The sequence below is a fragment of the Argentina silus genome (assembly GCF_951799395.1).
Source record: "Argentina silus genome assembly, chromosome: 5".
In the NCBI taxonomy this organism is placed as follows: domain Eukaryota; kingdom Metazoa; phylum Chordata; class Actinopteri; order Argentiniformes; family Argentinidae; genus Argentina; species Argentina silus.
The window spans coordinates 14747918-14766865 of NC_139659.1; the positions used below are offsets into that span (position 1 = coordinate 14747918).

At 45.6% G+C, this 18948-nt stretch overlaps 1 protein-coding gene across 1 annotated transcript in view; it reads right to left on the minus strand.

Annotated features, from left to right (window-relative positions):
• dcc (DCC netrin 1 receptor) overlaps positions 1-18948 on the minus strand; it is a gene marked incomplete at its 5' end in the record, with an annotated part of 175055 nt that overhangs the window by 106565 nt on the left and 49542 nt on the right. The window contains 1 exon segment of the mRNA XM_083669802.1: positions 14204-14527. Within this exon segment, the coding sequence (XP_083525928.1) occupies positions 14204-14527 (324 nt within the window).

Below are 18948 nucleotides of genomic sequence, written 5' to 3' on the forward strand. Positions count from 1 at the left end.
TATTGTTTTTCTTATTCATGTGACAGTGGGGGGAAAGAATAAGCCTTGAGAATAAAATGCAAATGATTGCAAATAAGCGAGCTCGGGGACCGAATCTGGTGCTGTGTGCCATTTCATTTACAAAGCTCACCAGGGAACAATTATTTTGTTCTTCAAGTGAACTCTAAAGTGAAAATCTAGACGTGAGAGTTAATGTGTGCGACAATATGAGTTAATGACTCAACATTGCTCCTTAACTCCTGTCCATTACACATGGCAAAAGTCTATGATCCATCAAACTCTATTTTAACATTCCCGCCCAGACTGACCTCTTCTTCTTCATTTGCAATCTGTTTTCCCTGCAATAGGCAATTCAGGTAATTATCAAACAAGTAGCAAGCAAAGTCATTATAGGCAACATTTCATTAAGTGAGAAGTTTTGGCTTGTTTAGAGCCGTAAAACACAGGAAATTCAAAATGAGCACCACCACCCATAACTTCACCTATGCACTAACAAGGTCTTCCAGCACACAGTTTTGATACCTGTTATAGTAGCCATAACGACTGGCTAGTTGACACATGTATTGCACAATTGCGTTGTATCTTATTAGGATCTTATAAGGATCTTATAGGATGTTATTGTTTTGATGAGAGGTCCCATTAAGATTCAGCTCCAGTGCAGTTAAGGCAGGGAGGAGGCCTCTCCATTTGAAGTGGAATTACAGTGCCAATGGATAACAGCTTAGGGTGGAAGAGGTTAGTGTATGAGGGAATCTGAGAGTTCCGAAAAGCCTATTTTTTCGTCCAGACTCTTGTTCATCAGTGTGCACTAAAGGGGGATTCAAAGACTCTAAATCCACTGGGATTGAGCCAAGTGAATATCTCCACTCCTATAATCCATGAGATAACTTCAGGAGTAAAGGCTTCAGGCTTCCCTCTTTCTGACTCACTTTCTCTCTCTCTCTCTCTCTCTCTCTCTCTTTGTCTGTGTCGCTGTTCATCTGTTTGCTTGTCTCTATCTCTCTCTCTCTCTTTCTCTTCTCTCCATCTGTCTATCTCTCTTCGGGATTTCGCGGTCGTCCTGAATTGACCGTGACCATTGAGTCATAACCTTTTGCTGATCCCTGTGTTATACTTCAGGTCAGAGTACTACAGTATGTGAGTGCTGTGAGTGTGCCTGTCTGTCTGGGCCAGGTGCCTGTCTGTCTGGGCCAGGTGCCTGTCTGTCTGGGCCAGGTGCTGTTATCTCCCAGGTGATCTTATGAGAGCAAAGCAGCTATTGTGAAAACATGTTGCATTGGCATGTTTGCATGCAAGGATTTGCACCCCAGCGGTGCATAGACTCTAGCCTTTATGTCACAGAATCACCAATCCAGATTATATCACAACAAATCCTCTTAAAAACATCCCATTGAAACCATAGGAACCCATTGAAACCATAGGAACCCATTGAAACCATAGGTCCTACAGACAAAAAAAACTATTAACTTCAAAGGGTTGCCGAGTTCAATCCCACAAACCACTCTGTTCCACAACAACAGAAAAGGGGCAGAGTGCACATACGCTCGCTGTGTTGCATACGGACGAAGACGACCAGAACTCTTGGGATCTGGGTGTGTTGATTAGAGGGTTGTATGGAGAGCAGACAGCGGGAGAAGAAAGAGGACCGTCCAACAGTTCGGCAACATGAAAGGGTCACAACCATGCAGATAGAGAGCAGGTAGAGGCGACACAACTCCCTCCTCTACACGACACCGATACTGATGCACTGATACCGTTTCTACACAGTGAACCTCTACTGTCTCTGTGACGCCGCCCCCCTCCCGAACAGGTCACTGTGCTTCCTCAGCAGCATCAGAGACTCCTGATGAGAGAAGTGTGGTGGATGGAATAGGACTCAATCAGCGACTCTCCTCTAGTCCCATTCAGCCTAATGGAGCCAGCGGAGAGAAATCGATACAGTCACTCCATGCACCGCACTGCCAATGATCAGAGGCCTTCCGCCTCTCATACTTGGGCGTTCCATAAAACCAGGTCCCCCCGGGGAGGGGCCCACACTCTCGCTACACCAAAGGAAAACAGGGCATAATCACGCAAAAGAAAAGCGAGCAACGTCCACCAACTATCGCCACAGTGGAATAGTGTAACTGCGATAACATTAAGAGGAACAGGCACCACCAACGGTGGTACTAAGGTAAATGTACTGATTCAGTAGGAGAGTCTTTCAACACTGGACCAACGCTAAAGGGGTTGAGTGATTGCTTAGGAATGGGGGAGTTCATTGTAACTCATAAGCATGCATTGGCCTCGGTTCAACCTCGATCAAGCCTCGATGGGCATATCTTATCAAGTGCAATATCGTCACTACTCAACCCAATTCGACTCTCCAGTGTGCGATCGTGACACAATTACACATTCTCTCTTTTTTTGTCATATTCGTTTGAATTGTGATGAAGAGCAGCTGCTGAGGTTCACCTAAAGACCTGGAGCAAAGATCTAGGGGGCGTCTGGTGTGGGAGTCCTGTTGTTCTGATTAATCTCAACAATCCCAGTTCTAATATATCGGACTGAATCTCCAATCATAGTAAGCCCCCAGCGTGAGGCCCGCCTTCTCCACTCCTCGCCCGTGAAATCACACACATGATGAAAAAATTAAGCCTTGAGATGAACCACACTGTAACCACTGCATCACAATGCTGTAACCACAGACGTTAGCACACACAGCTCCGGTTTTTACTTCTTGAGGCGTCCTCCTAAGGAGCAATGTCATGCTCGCAACTAATTCCACGATCATAGAGTGATTACTAATGGTCCATGACATTTAGATCCAAGATAGCATGGAAATTAAGGAAATTAATTCAAATTACTGTGGAGAAGATTGAAGTGCAAGAAGATTTCAGACAATGAGCTTTCCAGACACCAATAGTTGAACAGTTTCATCTCTCTGTAATGCATTGACCAGGTCATTCAGGATCAGCGGTTTTTGAGCCACTGGTGTTGGTAGATAAGGAAATGCTTTTGTGCTCTTCTGGGGAAGGTGTGTGTGTGTGTGTGTGTGTGTGTGTGTGTGTGTGTGTGTGTGTGTGTGTGTGTGTGTGTGTCTGTGTGTGTGTGTGTATGTGTATGTGTGTGTGTGTGTGTGTGTGTGTGTGTGTGTGTTTTTTCTTTGCGTGTGTTTGTGACCTATACTGACAGTGAGGTTATGAGATGTGTCAGGTTGGCAGTGTGAGGCTGAGGGATATTGGGGTCTAGTGAATCGTCTTGCTCTGCTGGGACCGGAGCCTGTCACATTTGGCACCAGAGCAATCTCACACTGGTCTTAGAACTGTAAGCAGTATCCATCATCCAGAAACAAAATATGTTTACACCATCAAAATCTCAGAGCCATACGCTGTGCTGCTTAGCAGATGATCAGCGCAGATTTTCTAAAATCTTGACTGAAAGCTGCGAGTAGGCCTGATTCACATGTTCCAAGCTGTCACCCAGACCGAACATATGACACTCAATATGATCCAGAAATACCACAGGGTTTTATGACAGTTTGGAGATGTACTTTCATGCTAACCAATGCAAATATACAGTGGTTGTTGGTGCTGTGAGAAAATGGAAAGCCAAAATACTCCACATAACCGCATTTCATTCTTTTACTGAATACAAAGCGGCCCCATATAAAATAACATTGTTTACAGTGCAGATATTCAGTGAATATTTTGTTAGAGCACTGTAGAGATTGTAGGGCTCGGGAAAGAAACATATAATTGAGACTGCTGGTTCCAGCACTTAATTCATCCACTTGATTTAGAGGATGTCTGCATGCAAATGAACTAAAAGTGCCTCTAAATCAAATTAAAGCAACAAGATGCAAGTTGAGCAGCTGTTTTTCTCTTTTTCTCCTCTACCTCTTCCAAAAGAGGCGGGGGCGACGAGAGAGCTTGCTTGCTTAGAGAGCATGGGGGGGAAAGGAAATACTCTGCAGCCCCTCCAGCTTTGAACAGACACCTTAATTAAATGGAGATTACTCCTCTGCCCGGCGTGCTGCATTAGAGTGGTAATCTGTGCTGGATAACCTTTACAAGGCACTGGCAGAGGGACGTAACCAGGCTTGAACACAGCCTCACGCACACCCGGCCAAGAGGGGAGAAGCAGCCAGGCTAGACAAGCGAGAACCAAGTTGCACTAAAACAAACAGGCAGGCAGGCAGGCAGGCAGGCAGGCAGGCAGGCAGGCAGGCAGGCAGGCAGGCAAGCAAGCAGGCAGGCAGGCAGGCAGGCAGGCAGGCAGGCAGGCAGGCAGGCAGACAAGCAGGCAGGCAGGCAGACAAGCAGGCAGGTAGTCAGGCAGGCAGGCAGGCAGACAAGTAGGCAGGCAGGCAGGCAAGCAGACAGGCAAGCAGGCAGACAGGCAGGCAGGCAGACAAGCAGGCAGGTAGTCAGGCAGGCAAGCAGGCAGACAGGCAGGCAGGCAGACAAGCAGGCAGGTAGTCAGGCAGGCAGGCAGGCAGGCAGGCAGGCAGACAAGCCCCAAATAGCTTCAGTCAGCACTTTATTCTGCTGAATTAAGACAAAAAGATTAGCGTGATGATGCGACGGAGTGTTTAATGCCTTGTCTGTGATGAGGGAAGCTGGAAGCGGGGTTTATTAGCTATTTGCTGCTGCAGTGCTGAGAGCAGATAGAGGATGGGCCCGGCTGGGGCTGGGACGGGGAGAGGGTTGTCTGGGGAGATGTAAATCCTAGTGCCGTAATGATTACCCTCCGCCTCGTAAATTTTGCCTGGCCAACGGTTGCCCGTGACATTTACCTTGTTCAGCATACGACTCGTGGCCAGCGACAGGACAAGGACATGCAAAGGGAGGGAGGAAGGAAGAGGGAGAGGGAGGTGCGGTTGTAGTGTAGTGGGAATTTAAGTTGTAAATGCGGAGTGTACTTTGAAATTGGGGGTTGTGACATCATGTCTGGAGGCTACAGTACGACAGGCTCTTTCAGGTGTTTGTCTGTCTCGTGAAAAAGGACTATGACAGGATTTACTGGTGTCACAGTAGAGAGGCACTCTACTCTAACACACTCCAGGATTCCTTTTAAAAACGTGGGTATTATCCAAATGGTAAACAAAGGGGTTAGGGTTAAAACAAGAGATAGGGTTAGCAGCAGCAATCAACACATTCCAGCCCTATGGCTTCCACTAGGGTCTTTCAGGGCCAACTACCTGTGACACAAAACCACACAAATATTACTTTATTATCTCCCTCTGCTATAGTGTCAGATCGAAGGTTCAACCATTTGTTAATTTCTCCACGGTCTAGAAAGGTAACCGCACTGAAATGTCAGATAATGAGTTGTGTACTCATTCGTTCCAAAGAAAAGAGAGAGAGAGAGAGAGAGAGAGAGAGAGAGAGAGAGAGAGAGAGAGAGAGAGAGAGTCAGCACGCCCTCCTTATCATCTCCCTCAGTGGCTGTGTAAATTTACTCGGGGGCCTCGGAGGCCAAAGCACATAAGATCCGTGTTTATGTCGCAGGCATATCCCTAGGCACCTCTTTCCGACTGAAAATCTCTTTTCGGGCCACAGCCCTGAGATCCATCCCTATCTTCCGAATAACAATTTGTCTGCAGCCCCTCTCTGTTTCCTGCACAGCTGGGCCCTAAATGCAGGGCTTTCCCTAATTAAAACTGTAAACAGATGTCTTTGAGGTGATGCCACCAACACAATCCCCCCACTTAATTTCATATTTAAGCTGCGATTCCATTTACATGTCTCTTTAATGCATTTCTTTATCAGCCATGAGGTCAGATGAGCGTGTGTATGTATTATTGTCTACAAACTAACAATTGCACTGAAGAGGCTATGCATTTAAATGCAGACATTAGTATGCTGAAATGCATAATAGGAATATCAGGGTAGAAAAAGCATGGAGAATACAGCGATGGAGGACTGAATACCACAGAATACATCTGCATATTTCAAACACCACCCCATGTATCTAACTAACGCATATCCTTGGCGTTGTATGCTCTTTTAAAAATACCAATACCAAGACAAAATCTTGCTCAAATAATTGGTCGAAACGTTTAATTCAATTATTCAGCTCATATCCACATCCTTCCCTCCCACACACAAGTTGTTTTGCTCGCTCTTTTTGTTATTATTGCTTTCAACCAATTAATTGTACTGTAAAGGCGCAATTGCGGAAAAACAAAGGTAACCTCACTGAGCTGACTAATTAACATAGTATGCCAGTCAACACAGCACAATATTACTCACAATGCCAAGCTCCATGTTTTGTTTTGATCCCTAGCTCAGCTACAGTTTTGCACCTGCTTAGCCCCTGTCATCTAGCGAATGGCGTGGGTATGTCCCATCGATTGCAGTCTATTAACTAATCATCACACTCTACGCCCGTCGTCCTGCAGATAATTGGCTGTGAGGAGAGGTCTCAATCTGTCAGTCACCACGTTAGCCCGGCTCTCATTAGCACCCCTAAACAAGCACATGTCCCAATGTACCAGCTGGGATGGACGCCCCACACTTTAATACCTCAAATTGATTGGGAAGTCTGTGACCTTACTGAAGAATCAAGTAAGGAGACAAAAGAATATGTGTGATGGGATGGGATGGGGATGGGTAATTGTGTGTGTGTGTGTGTGTGTGTGTGTGTGTGTGCGTGCGTGTGTGCGTGCGCGTGTGCGTGTGTGTGTGTGTGTGTGTGTGTGTGTGGGGAGGGGCAGTAAGCACTGTTCAGGGTTGCAAGGTGGGGCTACAGTGCAAGGGAATATTTCTTTGTTCGAATATTTCTTTGAATAGTTCTTCATTGTTCAACCCAAACCAACCAGATACTTTGCCTTTCTGCAAGTGAACTGAAAAGGAGAACGTGAATCAATACATGTAATTGTTGATGTCTGTGGAATAGTAGCTCTCGATAAATGCTTTGAGTGTGATCAATAAACAACATTAAAAATATACTGTGCTGTAGACAGTGAATACAGAATGTGGGCGTATTTGCAGGTCCCCTGAGAATGTTTCCCTGATTCAGAATAAAGAATTAGCTACTCAGAAACAGCAATATTTTCAACATAATGCCCATACTACTGTACACTATAGCTACTGTTTCCAGCTGTTTCTAGCTGGCTGTTTCTAACAGATCCAATATTTTAAAAAGAAACTCCCATATTCCATTTCAAGTCAGGACAGCCTGTCCACCTGTTTTGTACAAGAGCCCCCTATACAACTAAGCCAACAGACGCTGTGTAGTAACACAATCAATGATGAAAAGAACTCATAAAGCAGGGATATAAGTGAAGGATTTAGGCACTTAACCATGATTCTTCAGCATCTATTGTGACCAGTATCTATCAGTATTCCTCTTCGATACAGAACACAGACATCTATTCCTTTTGAAAAACGCCAATCAGGGAGCTGCAGGCTGATCTAAGGACACAGTTCAGGACAACAACCGTCAACCCGATATTAGTGAACCATGTCACAGCCCTGAGTAATTGGAAGCATCAGATAACCAGACATGGTGCTCCATGTTGCACTTGGGGCAACACAAACAAAGAGATAGGCAGTCCGCAGACACGCACATCGAGGACAGCTGGGTCCTTGCATTTTAATAACCAAAACACTTCTGCAGAGCACAGCAGAGTTGCATTAAATTTTGATTTAAAGGAGGAGTGGGTTCAAATGTAGAAGACGCCTCAGAGAAGAGCTCCCAAATGAACCGTCAAAAAATGATGAATCGCTGCTTGTACATTTGAAATCCTTCCGAATTGAAACGAGTCTTCAATTCCATGTAAATAAACCCAAAACGCCACAGGAATTATCATCTGTGAATGGGTTTATTTGATTTGCCTCAGGCATATTTGACACCCAAATACTGACAAAATATATATGATCCACATGTGGGATGCAGACAATTATACACTCACCGGCCACTTTATTAGGTACACCTGTTCAACTGCTCGTTAACGCAAATATCTAATGGTGTGGGGGATATTTTCTTGGCACACTTTGGGCTCCTTAGTACCAATTGAGCATCGTTTAAACACCACAGCCTACCTGAGTATTGTTGCTGACCATGTCCATCCCTTTATGACCACAGTGTACCCATCTTCTGATGGCTACTTCCAGCAGGATAATGCACCATGTCACAAAGCTCACATCATCTCAAACTGGTTTCTTGAACATGCAAATGAGTTCACTGTGCTCCAATGGCCTCTACAGTCACCAGATCTCAATCCAATAGAGCACCTCTGGGATGTGGTGGAACGGGAGATTCGCATCATGGATGTGAAGCCGACAAATCTGCAGCAATGATGCTATCATGTCAATATGGACCAAAATCTCTGAGGAATGTTTCCAGCACCTTGTTGAATCTATGCCACAAAGAATTAAGGCAGTTCTGAAGGCAAAAGGGGGTCCAACACACTACTAGCAAGGTGTCTAATAAAGTGGCCGGTGAGTGCATGTTTTCATAGGCACTGAATACTCTTCAAGGTGCATATTCTGAACTATGCGTAAACCATATGATTGTGAATGGATGCATGGTACAAAACATACAAAGTCTGATATGTAAATTCATTTAGAAATCAGAAACTCAGTAAACAAGATGATAAAACATGTAAAAACAAAGACAGGTTTTATTCATTGTCCTGCAGCTAACAGGAAGGAAGACATCAATATAGCGTTTTCGCATCAGTGTCTCACACATCCAGTACATCAGGGCTTCTTCATGACAGGTTCACTTCAGGTAAACATGCCTTAATGACAAAATTGAAAGTAGATATCAAACCACCAAGCAAAAGACACTCACGGCATAAATCATGTTTCACCCGAGTCGTTTAAAGAACTAGCAGTAAACACGCTCAAAGCACTACCCTGAGGACTTGGACTGATCAGCTATGACGAAGAGAGTATGTCAGGAGACAAACATTTTCTCCGGTTTCCGGGGAAGAGACAGGTTCCCTACGTGATTAATACACCCTTTTAAACATTCCGGCACATTCCGGCACCCGGATGAAATGTTCAATATTAAAAAGACTTCCATGTCCCCTTTTTCGCACTGCGCACTTCCAAACTTAGACCTTGCCCCGACGCCATCTCAACCCAGAGCATTGAAATATTAATGTTTGTCTGGGTTGAAAGTGGAGGGGTTCAGAGAGACTCAAAGACAGCCAGAGCGTGTCTCAGACGCTCTGCTTCAAAGCCCCCCCTGAGCCTCCCACAGTGGTCCTCACTCGTCATCCACCGCACCTCTGAAGGTGGAGGGATACAGTACGTAACGTGGCTCTAACCCACAATGGCCGAGATAACGGAGCGCCTGCCCGATGGTTGACACAAGCTGTCACTTTCAGCTGGCAGGCAGCATCGCTGGCACAAACAAGCGCAGGCGAGGGAGGAGAGAGTGTTTAAAATTAATCAGCCGTGCTTCAATATGGTTGAGCGTAGCCAGATCATGCTAATGACAGGCTGCAACTGGGATTAGTCTGCCGGGTGATGATTCAGTAGGGTAGTGATAGGTCTCTGGGAAGGTGTGCTGACAGACTGAATGCTCAAATGAATATGCCCTTTGGCAAAGTTAGCATTCCTCATGGAGGCCAATCAAGTTCAAAGATGATACAAAACGATATCACATTACAGAGACGCAGTAGTGCTCAATATTGTATGGATGTGTCTCTTTATCACTGTTAAAATTATCTTCATCAATATTCAGCAAAACTGCTTGGAACCATTGTGTAATATAAAATATAAGCAGTGAAAAGAGAAGTGCACTCTTCGATAAAAAAAAATAAAAAAGTGCTTTTTGAGTAGTTACTGAGGATCTACTCAGAACCTCTTCAACTGAAGAACTATTTTTGGTTGCTGGTTAACACCTTTTCTTTACTAAGACTGTTGAAATTGAATAGTTGGTACCGGGTTGGTGAAAGTCCTCGACAACTGGCACATCTCAACCACCTGCAGAGGTAGGTCATCCAGTCCACTCTGCCCTTGCTCCGTTCTCTAATGGCTGACATTGGTCCTGTCACTTGCCACAGACCTACACAGCCTCTCCATCATCCTCTCTGCTCCACTGTGACACTCCCTTTCTGCCTTCTCCGTCTTTCTGTCTGTCCCTCCATCTTCCTCTCTATCTCTTCTCTTTGTGTCCATCTCACTCTGTCACTCTCCTGCTCCCCAGCCATCTCCATCTCTGTCACTCCTTCAATTTCATCTGCCCACAAGAGAGAGGTGCCTTTCCAACATGGTATCCCTTCTCTCCGCAGCTTAGCTCCTCTCCTCTCAAACGTCCAACGTCCAGACACTCACACTCAGGGCTTCCTGTTCTGTATTGACTGGCTGAGTCATCCGAGCCTCCAATAGAGCTAGCTTTTAATTAGTGAGAAATGCCACAGCGGCCCCCAAGGGGAGAGTCAGAGAAAGGTTTGATTGCTTGTTTCCTCCATCTCACAGGTCAGCTTCTGGTTGATTCCTTTTGTGGGTTGATGGGTGGAGGAAGTCTTCCGATGGTGGTAAGATTGGTTTTGTGGGTCGAATTGGATGGAAATACACTGTAGGTGATGTAATACGTACATGCAGCTCTTAGCAATGAGTGGGGAGGTTGACCCCAACATATTGATCAAAGGAGAGGGGGGGTTTACATAAAAATGTAAATTATGTTTTGGATGAATTACTTAGCATTCATTATTACATGAAGTAGTAATTTTTAGCATCATCGACGTTACGTTCCATTAGGTTATATGTCTTTTATGTCAGACATGCATTAATCTCTAGGTGGCTAATGTTTTAAGAGGATTATCCTTAGAGGAGTAAATGGTGTGCTACAACATGATTTAATCTGATTTACTTAGATTCCTCTCAGACCTGACTGGGGCAGCGGCCGAGTGTTTCTGACAAATGGGAGCGGGCCGTCCGCTAGGTGGATTTGTCAGTCCCACAAGACCACCAAGGTGAGGTCAAGGCCACGGGCAGCCATTTCTCTGCATGGGAGGCATCACCCTATCTCTCCATCTCTTCTATCTCATCCTCCCTTCTCTCATTCTTCTCCCACGTCCAGGCCTCGCCCGACCTCCTCTTCTCCTCAACCCTCCCACCTTCCCCCATACATCCCCCCCCGGTTCTACCCTTCTTCACTGCTGGAGAGAATATTAACTTTGTGTTGTCATTTGGTGAGGAGAGAGTGCTTTTGGAAAGAAAAAAATGTATTTTCAAATACAGAAAGCTCAAGTATATTAAAGCCTAGAGTTCCATTCACAAATGAAGCGCTACTAAGCAAATCCTTTGTAGACGTCTGATAGAATATCTATCATTTGCACTCTTGAAATCAAGTACAGTAGCTCTCATTCTGTTTTGAGAGGATATTGTAAACAGATGCACAGGGTAAAGCGGTTTACACTATGATGCTAATTGGTTCTAGACTCAAAACATATCTTCTGTGTTCCCCAGTTCTTAAGGGTTGGATCAACAGAGGGCTCTGGAGAGCTGTATCTGTCTGGGTGTCTGTCTGTATGGGGCGTTGGTGGTAAAGTTCTGGCTGTGCTTGCTCTCTCTCCTGTGGACATGCCATCCGTACCCCCTGCCAAATGATCACAGGCCTGCTGGCATCACTTGTAATGTATTCCTGGCAAGGGACGCCGGTCCCTGCAGAGACGAGGCTAGAACTTGAACACCACAAAGCCTGTTATCAAGGGATATAGACAAAAAACCATGCTTGAAGGGTAATATTTGCGTCAAACTCCGATATGACAATTTTAAGTGTCTAAACTGAAGAACACCGTCATGTTGTTTTCGTCTTTAATCCATTCCTCCATGATGAAGTTATGAATATATACAGAAATTTATATAAGTTATGAAAACAGACATAAAAGTGTCTCTCTACGTTTACATACTGGAAGTGGATACATTATGCTCAGGTGACATTGGTTGTGAGGATTCTTTTGATCCTTGAAGGTTACCTGAAGCTCATTGTGCTGTATACCATGAAAGGTGTTCTTTTGAGATTTTGCACAGAGACAGATAAGCAGTTGAAAAAGTATGCCAGTGAGACAGCAAGCCTTACCCTACACCATATCGAGGGGGAAAGATGTTAAGAGTGCATGAGGCCTTCATGGCAAATCTGCCCGACTGGCACTTTAATCACACCAAGGGTTCCATTTTGGCAATAATGCCACACTCAAGATGATCCGTTTAGAAACATGGCAGAGGCGAGCTGCCAATTTGGCATTACTTTAAAGGCACCCCAATGTCACTTTCAGTTGACGCTCCCTGCTAGCTGTTTCCATGGTTTCAGCAGGAGGGGCAGAATGTCCTTTGGGGAGGGATGGGGGTGGGGGGCAGGGTTGGGGGGGGGGTGTAGAGTGCGAGCAGGGGGGGCACCTCATTTTCCTCCAAACGGATGAAAAGAAATGTAATTTGAGGATATCTCTGAACTGTCAAAGAACATTGTCAAATCTCTGTGACATAGAGCAGTCTAAGAGAGGTGCCTATTTCAATGGATTAACCCCAAAACCGTCCCTGGAAGGGAAGAGATGGATCCAGTTAATGTCCTTGGCCTGACCCCCTCGGTCAAAGAGCTCAAAGCTCATCTCCCCCCCAACGGCTTGGCCCGTCTATCTGGCCACTTGAGCGGCCCCCGCTACAGCCCGTCTGCCCGTCTGTCTGTCTGTCTGGTCCGTGCGTCTCGCCATGCTCCACAGAGCCTGTCATAAAGAGTTGTGTTCAACACCTGCCTCATTCCGGCTCTGCGGTCCTGTGTAGTTTGTCCAAGCAGCCGTGTAGCGGCAAGGGAAGGGAGTCTGTAGCTTGCAGAGGAGGGTGCCTGCAGCAAACAGTCTGGAGCCCTACAACCTGCTGGGGGGTGGATTTATCTCCAGATGCAGAGTTAAACACACGGGGCGCAGGCGTCTGCTACTGTCTGCGCCGGTAGTGTAGACACCCGTAGAGTTATTAGAATGCAATCTTAGTCACTTCTGTTCACAACCATAGACAGCATGGCCTTTCCAGCTCGTGCAGTGAGACACTGTGCATTTTATATGTTTAATAACCACATGTGGCAGAAGCAATTGAACTGAAACATAATAAGTTTGTACAGGTAAGTGAAGTGTGACTGAGTCTACATTTCCTTTCGTTTTTGGAGACCGGTACAGAATCACATAGAGGGTTTCCAAGCTGTATTCTATATTTATTTTATTATTTACAAATCTGCTTCAATCCAACCACTGTAGTAGTGGCATGCAGGCACTGAACAGAAAAGAGCACTCTGATTGGACAATGGGAACTTGGCAAATTGTTATAAATGGAGCATTGTTTGCAGTCGAATCATGGCATGGATGCTATACCAAGTTGGATCTCTAAAGCTATGTTCCAATATCCACACTAGTATAACACATAGAATGATGTACAATGTACTGGCCATGCATTCTAAGTAGTGTACTATTGTTTATGGACATTGAGAGACAGCCTATATTTCATACACAGGGTTGACAGCTTCATGCATCAAAGGCTATCAGCACCACCATCATCGACCTATCAGGTCCTCCTTAACCAGGGCAGATCAGACAAAGCCCCGGCGGAGCTGCCTCTGCCTAGGTCTCTATTGCCGGTAATTAGGCCCCTGCTTGTTTTAGTTAAACAGCGGCTTGCCCCTGCACCGTTGATCATTAGACGCTTAACAAAGCAGCTTTGTCTCGCCACAGTGCCTCAAGACCGCCTCCCGCTAGCTGGGGTCAGGAGCTCTCCTGTGATTCATGATATCCGTGTCCCCCTGCCGTTTGGAGGAAAGAGGGGAGGAGAAGAGATGAAAGGAAAGGGGGAGTTCTCCCGTTCGAGACCTGCAGCCATCTCCCTGAGCCCTGGATAACATCGGCTCACCGGAGGTCAAGGCGGCTTGGTGATAGTGCAGCGATGGGGGTGTGTTTGTCTTGCTTTCACGCCATGAACGGCACGGAATGCCCTTTTAACAATTCTTCCACGACAGTGTATTGCCCAGGTACAGCAACAACCCCCTGATCCCTGCTCTATCCTATACATGATTGTAGATCTAAAAGGACTGGATAGGTTCAAGCATGATGGCGATCGCTTAATCTTGCCCTTTGATAGCCAAGGTGAGACATTTGCGATACGTCTTAAGTCCATCCAAATCCTTGAAGATCTACAGGTCTACATCTAATAGGGGTTGTGGGTTGTTTAGACAGACAGACAGCCCGTTATAAGGTTTATGTTTTAATAGCTCTTACCGGATACAGTGACTTTGCCTGTCCGACTAACGATGGTGCCCACCCCCTCCAGGGTGGCCAGACACTGGTAGCTGCCCTCATCTGGTCGATGATGCCGCGAGTGTACCACATTCTGGACCATCAGTGAGCCGTTGGCAAACTGCTGTCTCCTCTCGTCCACCACAGCACTCAGTAGCACACCGTCCTTCTTCCAGGTGATGGTCGGAGTGCCCTGGTCTGACTGGGCCTCGCAGTCCAGCTGCAGCACGCCGCCTCGCACCGTCACTGTGTCCTGGGGCTCCAGCACGAAGCTCAGTTCCATGAAGCCCTGGGATGTCTCTGATCCTGGAGGGAGGAGAGAGAGAAGGAAACAGTTTAGTCTCAGAGCAAAGACTGACGTCTCCTCTCTGCACACTGTGTGGTCTACAGTATGCTCCCAGGTGTTACATTAAACTTTTATTTATTTTTTTACCTTCTTTTCTTATTAATTAAATGTGCTGTGGATCTGCTCTGAATGAATATAGTCTGAAATGTATAACTTATAGTATGAAAATAGATATTTTACACCAAAGTTGCTCGGACGACCCTTGTCTGGATAATTGGGTCTTCAACAGATCTGGGGTCAGTTTCGCAAAAGATTTAAAGCTGAAGTAGTACTTGATCTATTTTTAAAATCCCGGCCCACTCCTCTCCTAAACTAAGAAGCAATGTTCTTCATTGAATAGATTTCGTTCTTTGCGACTGTTGATTTTACAGTGGCTACTCTCTTACGACTTTGCGGTTGGATTGTTGGGAGAAATTAAGTACTACTTATGCTACGAAGCTTAGTTCATTCATCAAGACACTGGATCCTCATGGCTTTCAGAATACAGTACTTCACCGTTGAACTGCGGAGGCTCGACACCATATGCTCTACAAACAATAGTTAGGACTGTTCCAATAGTTTGAAGTATAGTCATATTCTTAGTTTATGAAAAAATCCATTGATCAGAAGATTAAGTACTCAGTTGGTACTCAGACTTACGGTCAGTAATTGGTGCTCAGTTGGTATTCCCTAAATTGGCCATCAATTGAGAGTAGAGAGCGCAGCGCCTAGTGCAGCAGGGGTTCATTAGTATTACTGACCTATCTCCAAGGACCTGGCTCTATCGGGCATCTCCCAGGATTGGTATTCGGCCTCTGAGATGACTTTCAACTTTCTACAGATAGTCCAATGAAACAATTTGTTCAGACCAATCTGACGTTTACAAAAGATAAAAAGCTTTCCCTCCAGGCAAGGCTAACGGAAGCCATCTGAGCAGCTTTGATGTGAAATGTCTATTAGGTATTAATTCAGAGCAGATTCACGACTCCCTCTAGTTAATAAGAAGATAATGAAAAAAAAATACAAGTTTAAATGTGTAAAACAGCCCCACTAAATGACTTGCATGAGTTCATATCAGTGCCTGTATTTGAGGCTGTGTGGGGTGTAACCGATTAGCAAGTGCTTGTTTGAAAAGAAAAAAATCTTGGCACGCTGCACAGTTGTCTGTCTCCTTTGTTTCAGCATGTTCTCTATTCCAACATAAGATTCATCCATATTTATATGGTGGCTGCCATGGTTATGGCTCCTCACTCTATGCTGCTTATGCACCCTGTCAGCAGAACACAGCACAGAGATATATTTTCAATCAAAAGTGTTAACTTTAGAGGCTGGCTTTCATGTTTTTGCTTCTATAGAGAAGGGATACTTCCCCCTACACCCCCCCGCCCCCCCTTCCCTAAATGAGGGAAGCTCTCCTGAAGGTGCTGAATGACTCAGATGCTAATGTGAATACCGGCAGAAAGCAAGGTAATTCTATCTCTCTATGCTTTTTGTCTTGCTTGCTGCGTTGAAGGTGCTTTATGAAGGAGATAGTGGTTCAATGTCACAAAACTTTGTGTCAAGCGTAGAGTATCACACTAGGTAGTATGAAAGTTTTTAATTTTGTTCTCCAACTGTCATTTCAAAAACACTTCCACAGAAAGATGCTTTTTTTTTTTTCATTGACACAAATTCAACACAAAGGCTATGCTTGAAGCCTCTCCCCAATTCTCCCCTTTGGAGACCGAGACTCCTTCTCTGCTGCAGACGTTTGTGGAATATCACAGATAGAACAAAGGCCAGAGACTGCGAGTGGAGTTGGGGTGGTTCTCAGAGATAAGAGATGGGAGGGGGGCAGGGAGGGGGGGGGGGGGGGGGGGCGGCAGCGGGAGAGAGAAAGAGAGAGGAGAGGAGGTACAGTATCAGCCTGTTTCTGATGGTCCCACCCCATGTCATCACAAGAGTGAGTGCAGTGTAATTGAAGAAACCTGTCTTCAACTCCCCACTTCCCTCTCTTCAGGCGAAAGAGGGAGGGGGGAGGGGGATTTAAATAAGCGATGAGCTGACAGAGAAGGGATGGGGGGTTGAGGTTGGGGTGGAGTGGGGGGGGGGGGTTAGCATGCATACCAAACAACAGCGCCAACGACAGCCTGTCGGAGAGAGGGCTCTGTCGAACCTCTGAGAAATAATAATAATGCATTTTATTTGGAGGCGCCTTTCAGGTCACCCAAGGCTTCAGCTGAGGGGAGGCTCTCGCTTCTACGGCACGTACCACAGTTGCTGTTGCTGTGGCAAACTGGGCTTCTACAACTGTACCCACTTATGTTGAGGTGGGTAACTGTGCCCATCCCTGCTGTGGTTGACAGGACTTCCATGACTGTGTCTACTACCACAGGGCCAGCGGATAGGGTCCTCAACTGGGCCCACTACTACTGTACCATGGCAGGCTGGGCACCAAGAGTGTTGCAATGGCAGGGATAGCTATAGGACTGGGTCCACCACTACTGTAGGAAGGGATCCAGGGGAGGCTGGTGGAGGTAGAAATCAGAGGACGGGCTCATTGTAATGCATGGAATGGAATGAAGTATGGTATCAGACACACACTGGAGAACTCAGAGGCAGTGCTCACTGTCACCTTGCCTGCTATGTCTGTGGTAAGCAGGACTGCTTCCTACTCTACAGGGACAGAGAGGATCGACCCAGGTCACTGACATCAGCACCTGCTGTTGTTGTTGTGTCTCTAAGTCATTGTTTAGGTCGATGTATGATTGTACCCTATTGTGTTTTGAGTGGAGCCCAGAAAGACTAGCCAGCTGTAGCTAGAGGAACAAGTCATTGGGATTCAGATGAATGAACAAATAAACCAATCAACAACGCCTCTGCTTTGTGATTGAGAGAGCAATCTGACGCATTCATTAGGACAGCTTCCACTTACTGTAAGTCTTAAGTCAACAATAAGTGAGCGAGGTAGAGTAATTGGGCATAATTAATCAAAAGGCTAAAGCTAACCCAAGGCTATAGAGGCTCAAAAGATGACTTGATGGTAAACCGCTTAACTATTAACATTCTTGCATATGCTTTGAAATATTTGTTTTCAGTTTAAACATTGAATCACAAACATGTACTTCAAAAATAACTTTCTGGTCATAAATATGAATAGTATCCAGGCCAAGGATGGTAGTCATCTGAACAGAGACAGATAACATAGCAACATAATTAAACATTCATAAACGCCCTTTGAAACACTTTGAACCACCAGTGTAGAGACAAGGAGGAAAAGTTTACAACTATATCGATTCATACAGTCTCCACGCAATCCCATCTGGAAAGCAGAATCAAGACTTGTTTTTATCATTGTGTGCCTTTTAAATGATCCCCGTCAAAAGGTCCTCTGACTAACCCTGAGTTATCTCCTCTGTGACTGGCCGTGGTGCTTTAGTAATCCTGCGCTGTTTGCTGATATTTCTTCGTTACAGTCTCACCTCAGCGTGGGCAACCCTCCGCCATGCTGCCCCTCTCATCGATTCCCCTTCAACAGCCCTCCTCCCCTTCCTTCAGTCTTAGTGTTATCTTGACAACTTCATCTATGAGACCCTGCTCACATCTGACCCTTCAATCACAGTCACTCTGTGTTTTCTCTCTATTTTTCTCCTCTCTCCTTCGATCTCTCTTGCTATCTCCCCTCTCTCTCTCTCTCTCTCTTGATTTCCACACACACACACACACACACACACCTTGACTGCCCTTCTCATTTATTCTTCAGTCGCACATCTCTATCCTTCATTCTCTAACAACACTACAAGTCTCCCTTATCCTCTCCACTGGAATCAGTTTCATTCAGAAACATCTTTGAAATCCAGTGATAGAGAGAGAGAGAGAGAGTGAGAGAAAGATCTGCTGGTAAAATAATCCCTCGCCAGCCACCTCCATCTCCAGTATCTCCTCTCTTGGATCTATGAAGACAGTATAGTAGAGGGGGCTGCTGGAGGCTGGCCAGTATTTCTAATGTGAGCTTATTGTTTACTTTTACACAAGCAAGATGGCATCTGGTGAAGAGCATAAATGGCTTGGCTCAACTCCTGCACTGCTGTCATCATCCTGAATCTGATCTGTCTCTCTCTCTCTCTCTCTCTCTCCCCCAGTTCCTGAATCATTCAACAGGCTACAAGATCTGGATTCACTATATTATAACTCCCAAGCTAAAGAATTTGGCGTGTGCAAAAAAGTCCTTGAAAAGGACATGGCTCAGTGAAGAGCCCGGTTCTGTACTTGAATTGGGTTGATAGGTGTTTGCTTGAATGTGTGTCAAAAGTGTTTACAAATCCACAAGCACATATTCTCACAAGCAAATGGAAAACAGGTAAGCCGCTCAGATCGTGTGTGGCCCTCTTCTCCACTGAGAAGATATACATTAAAGTCAAGT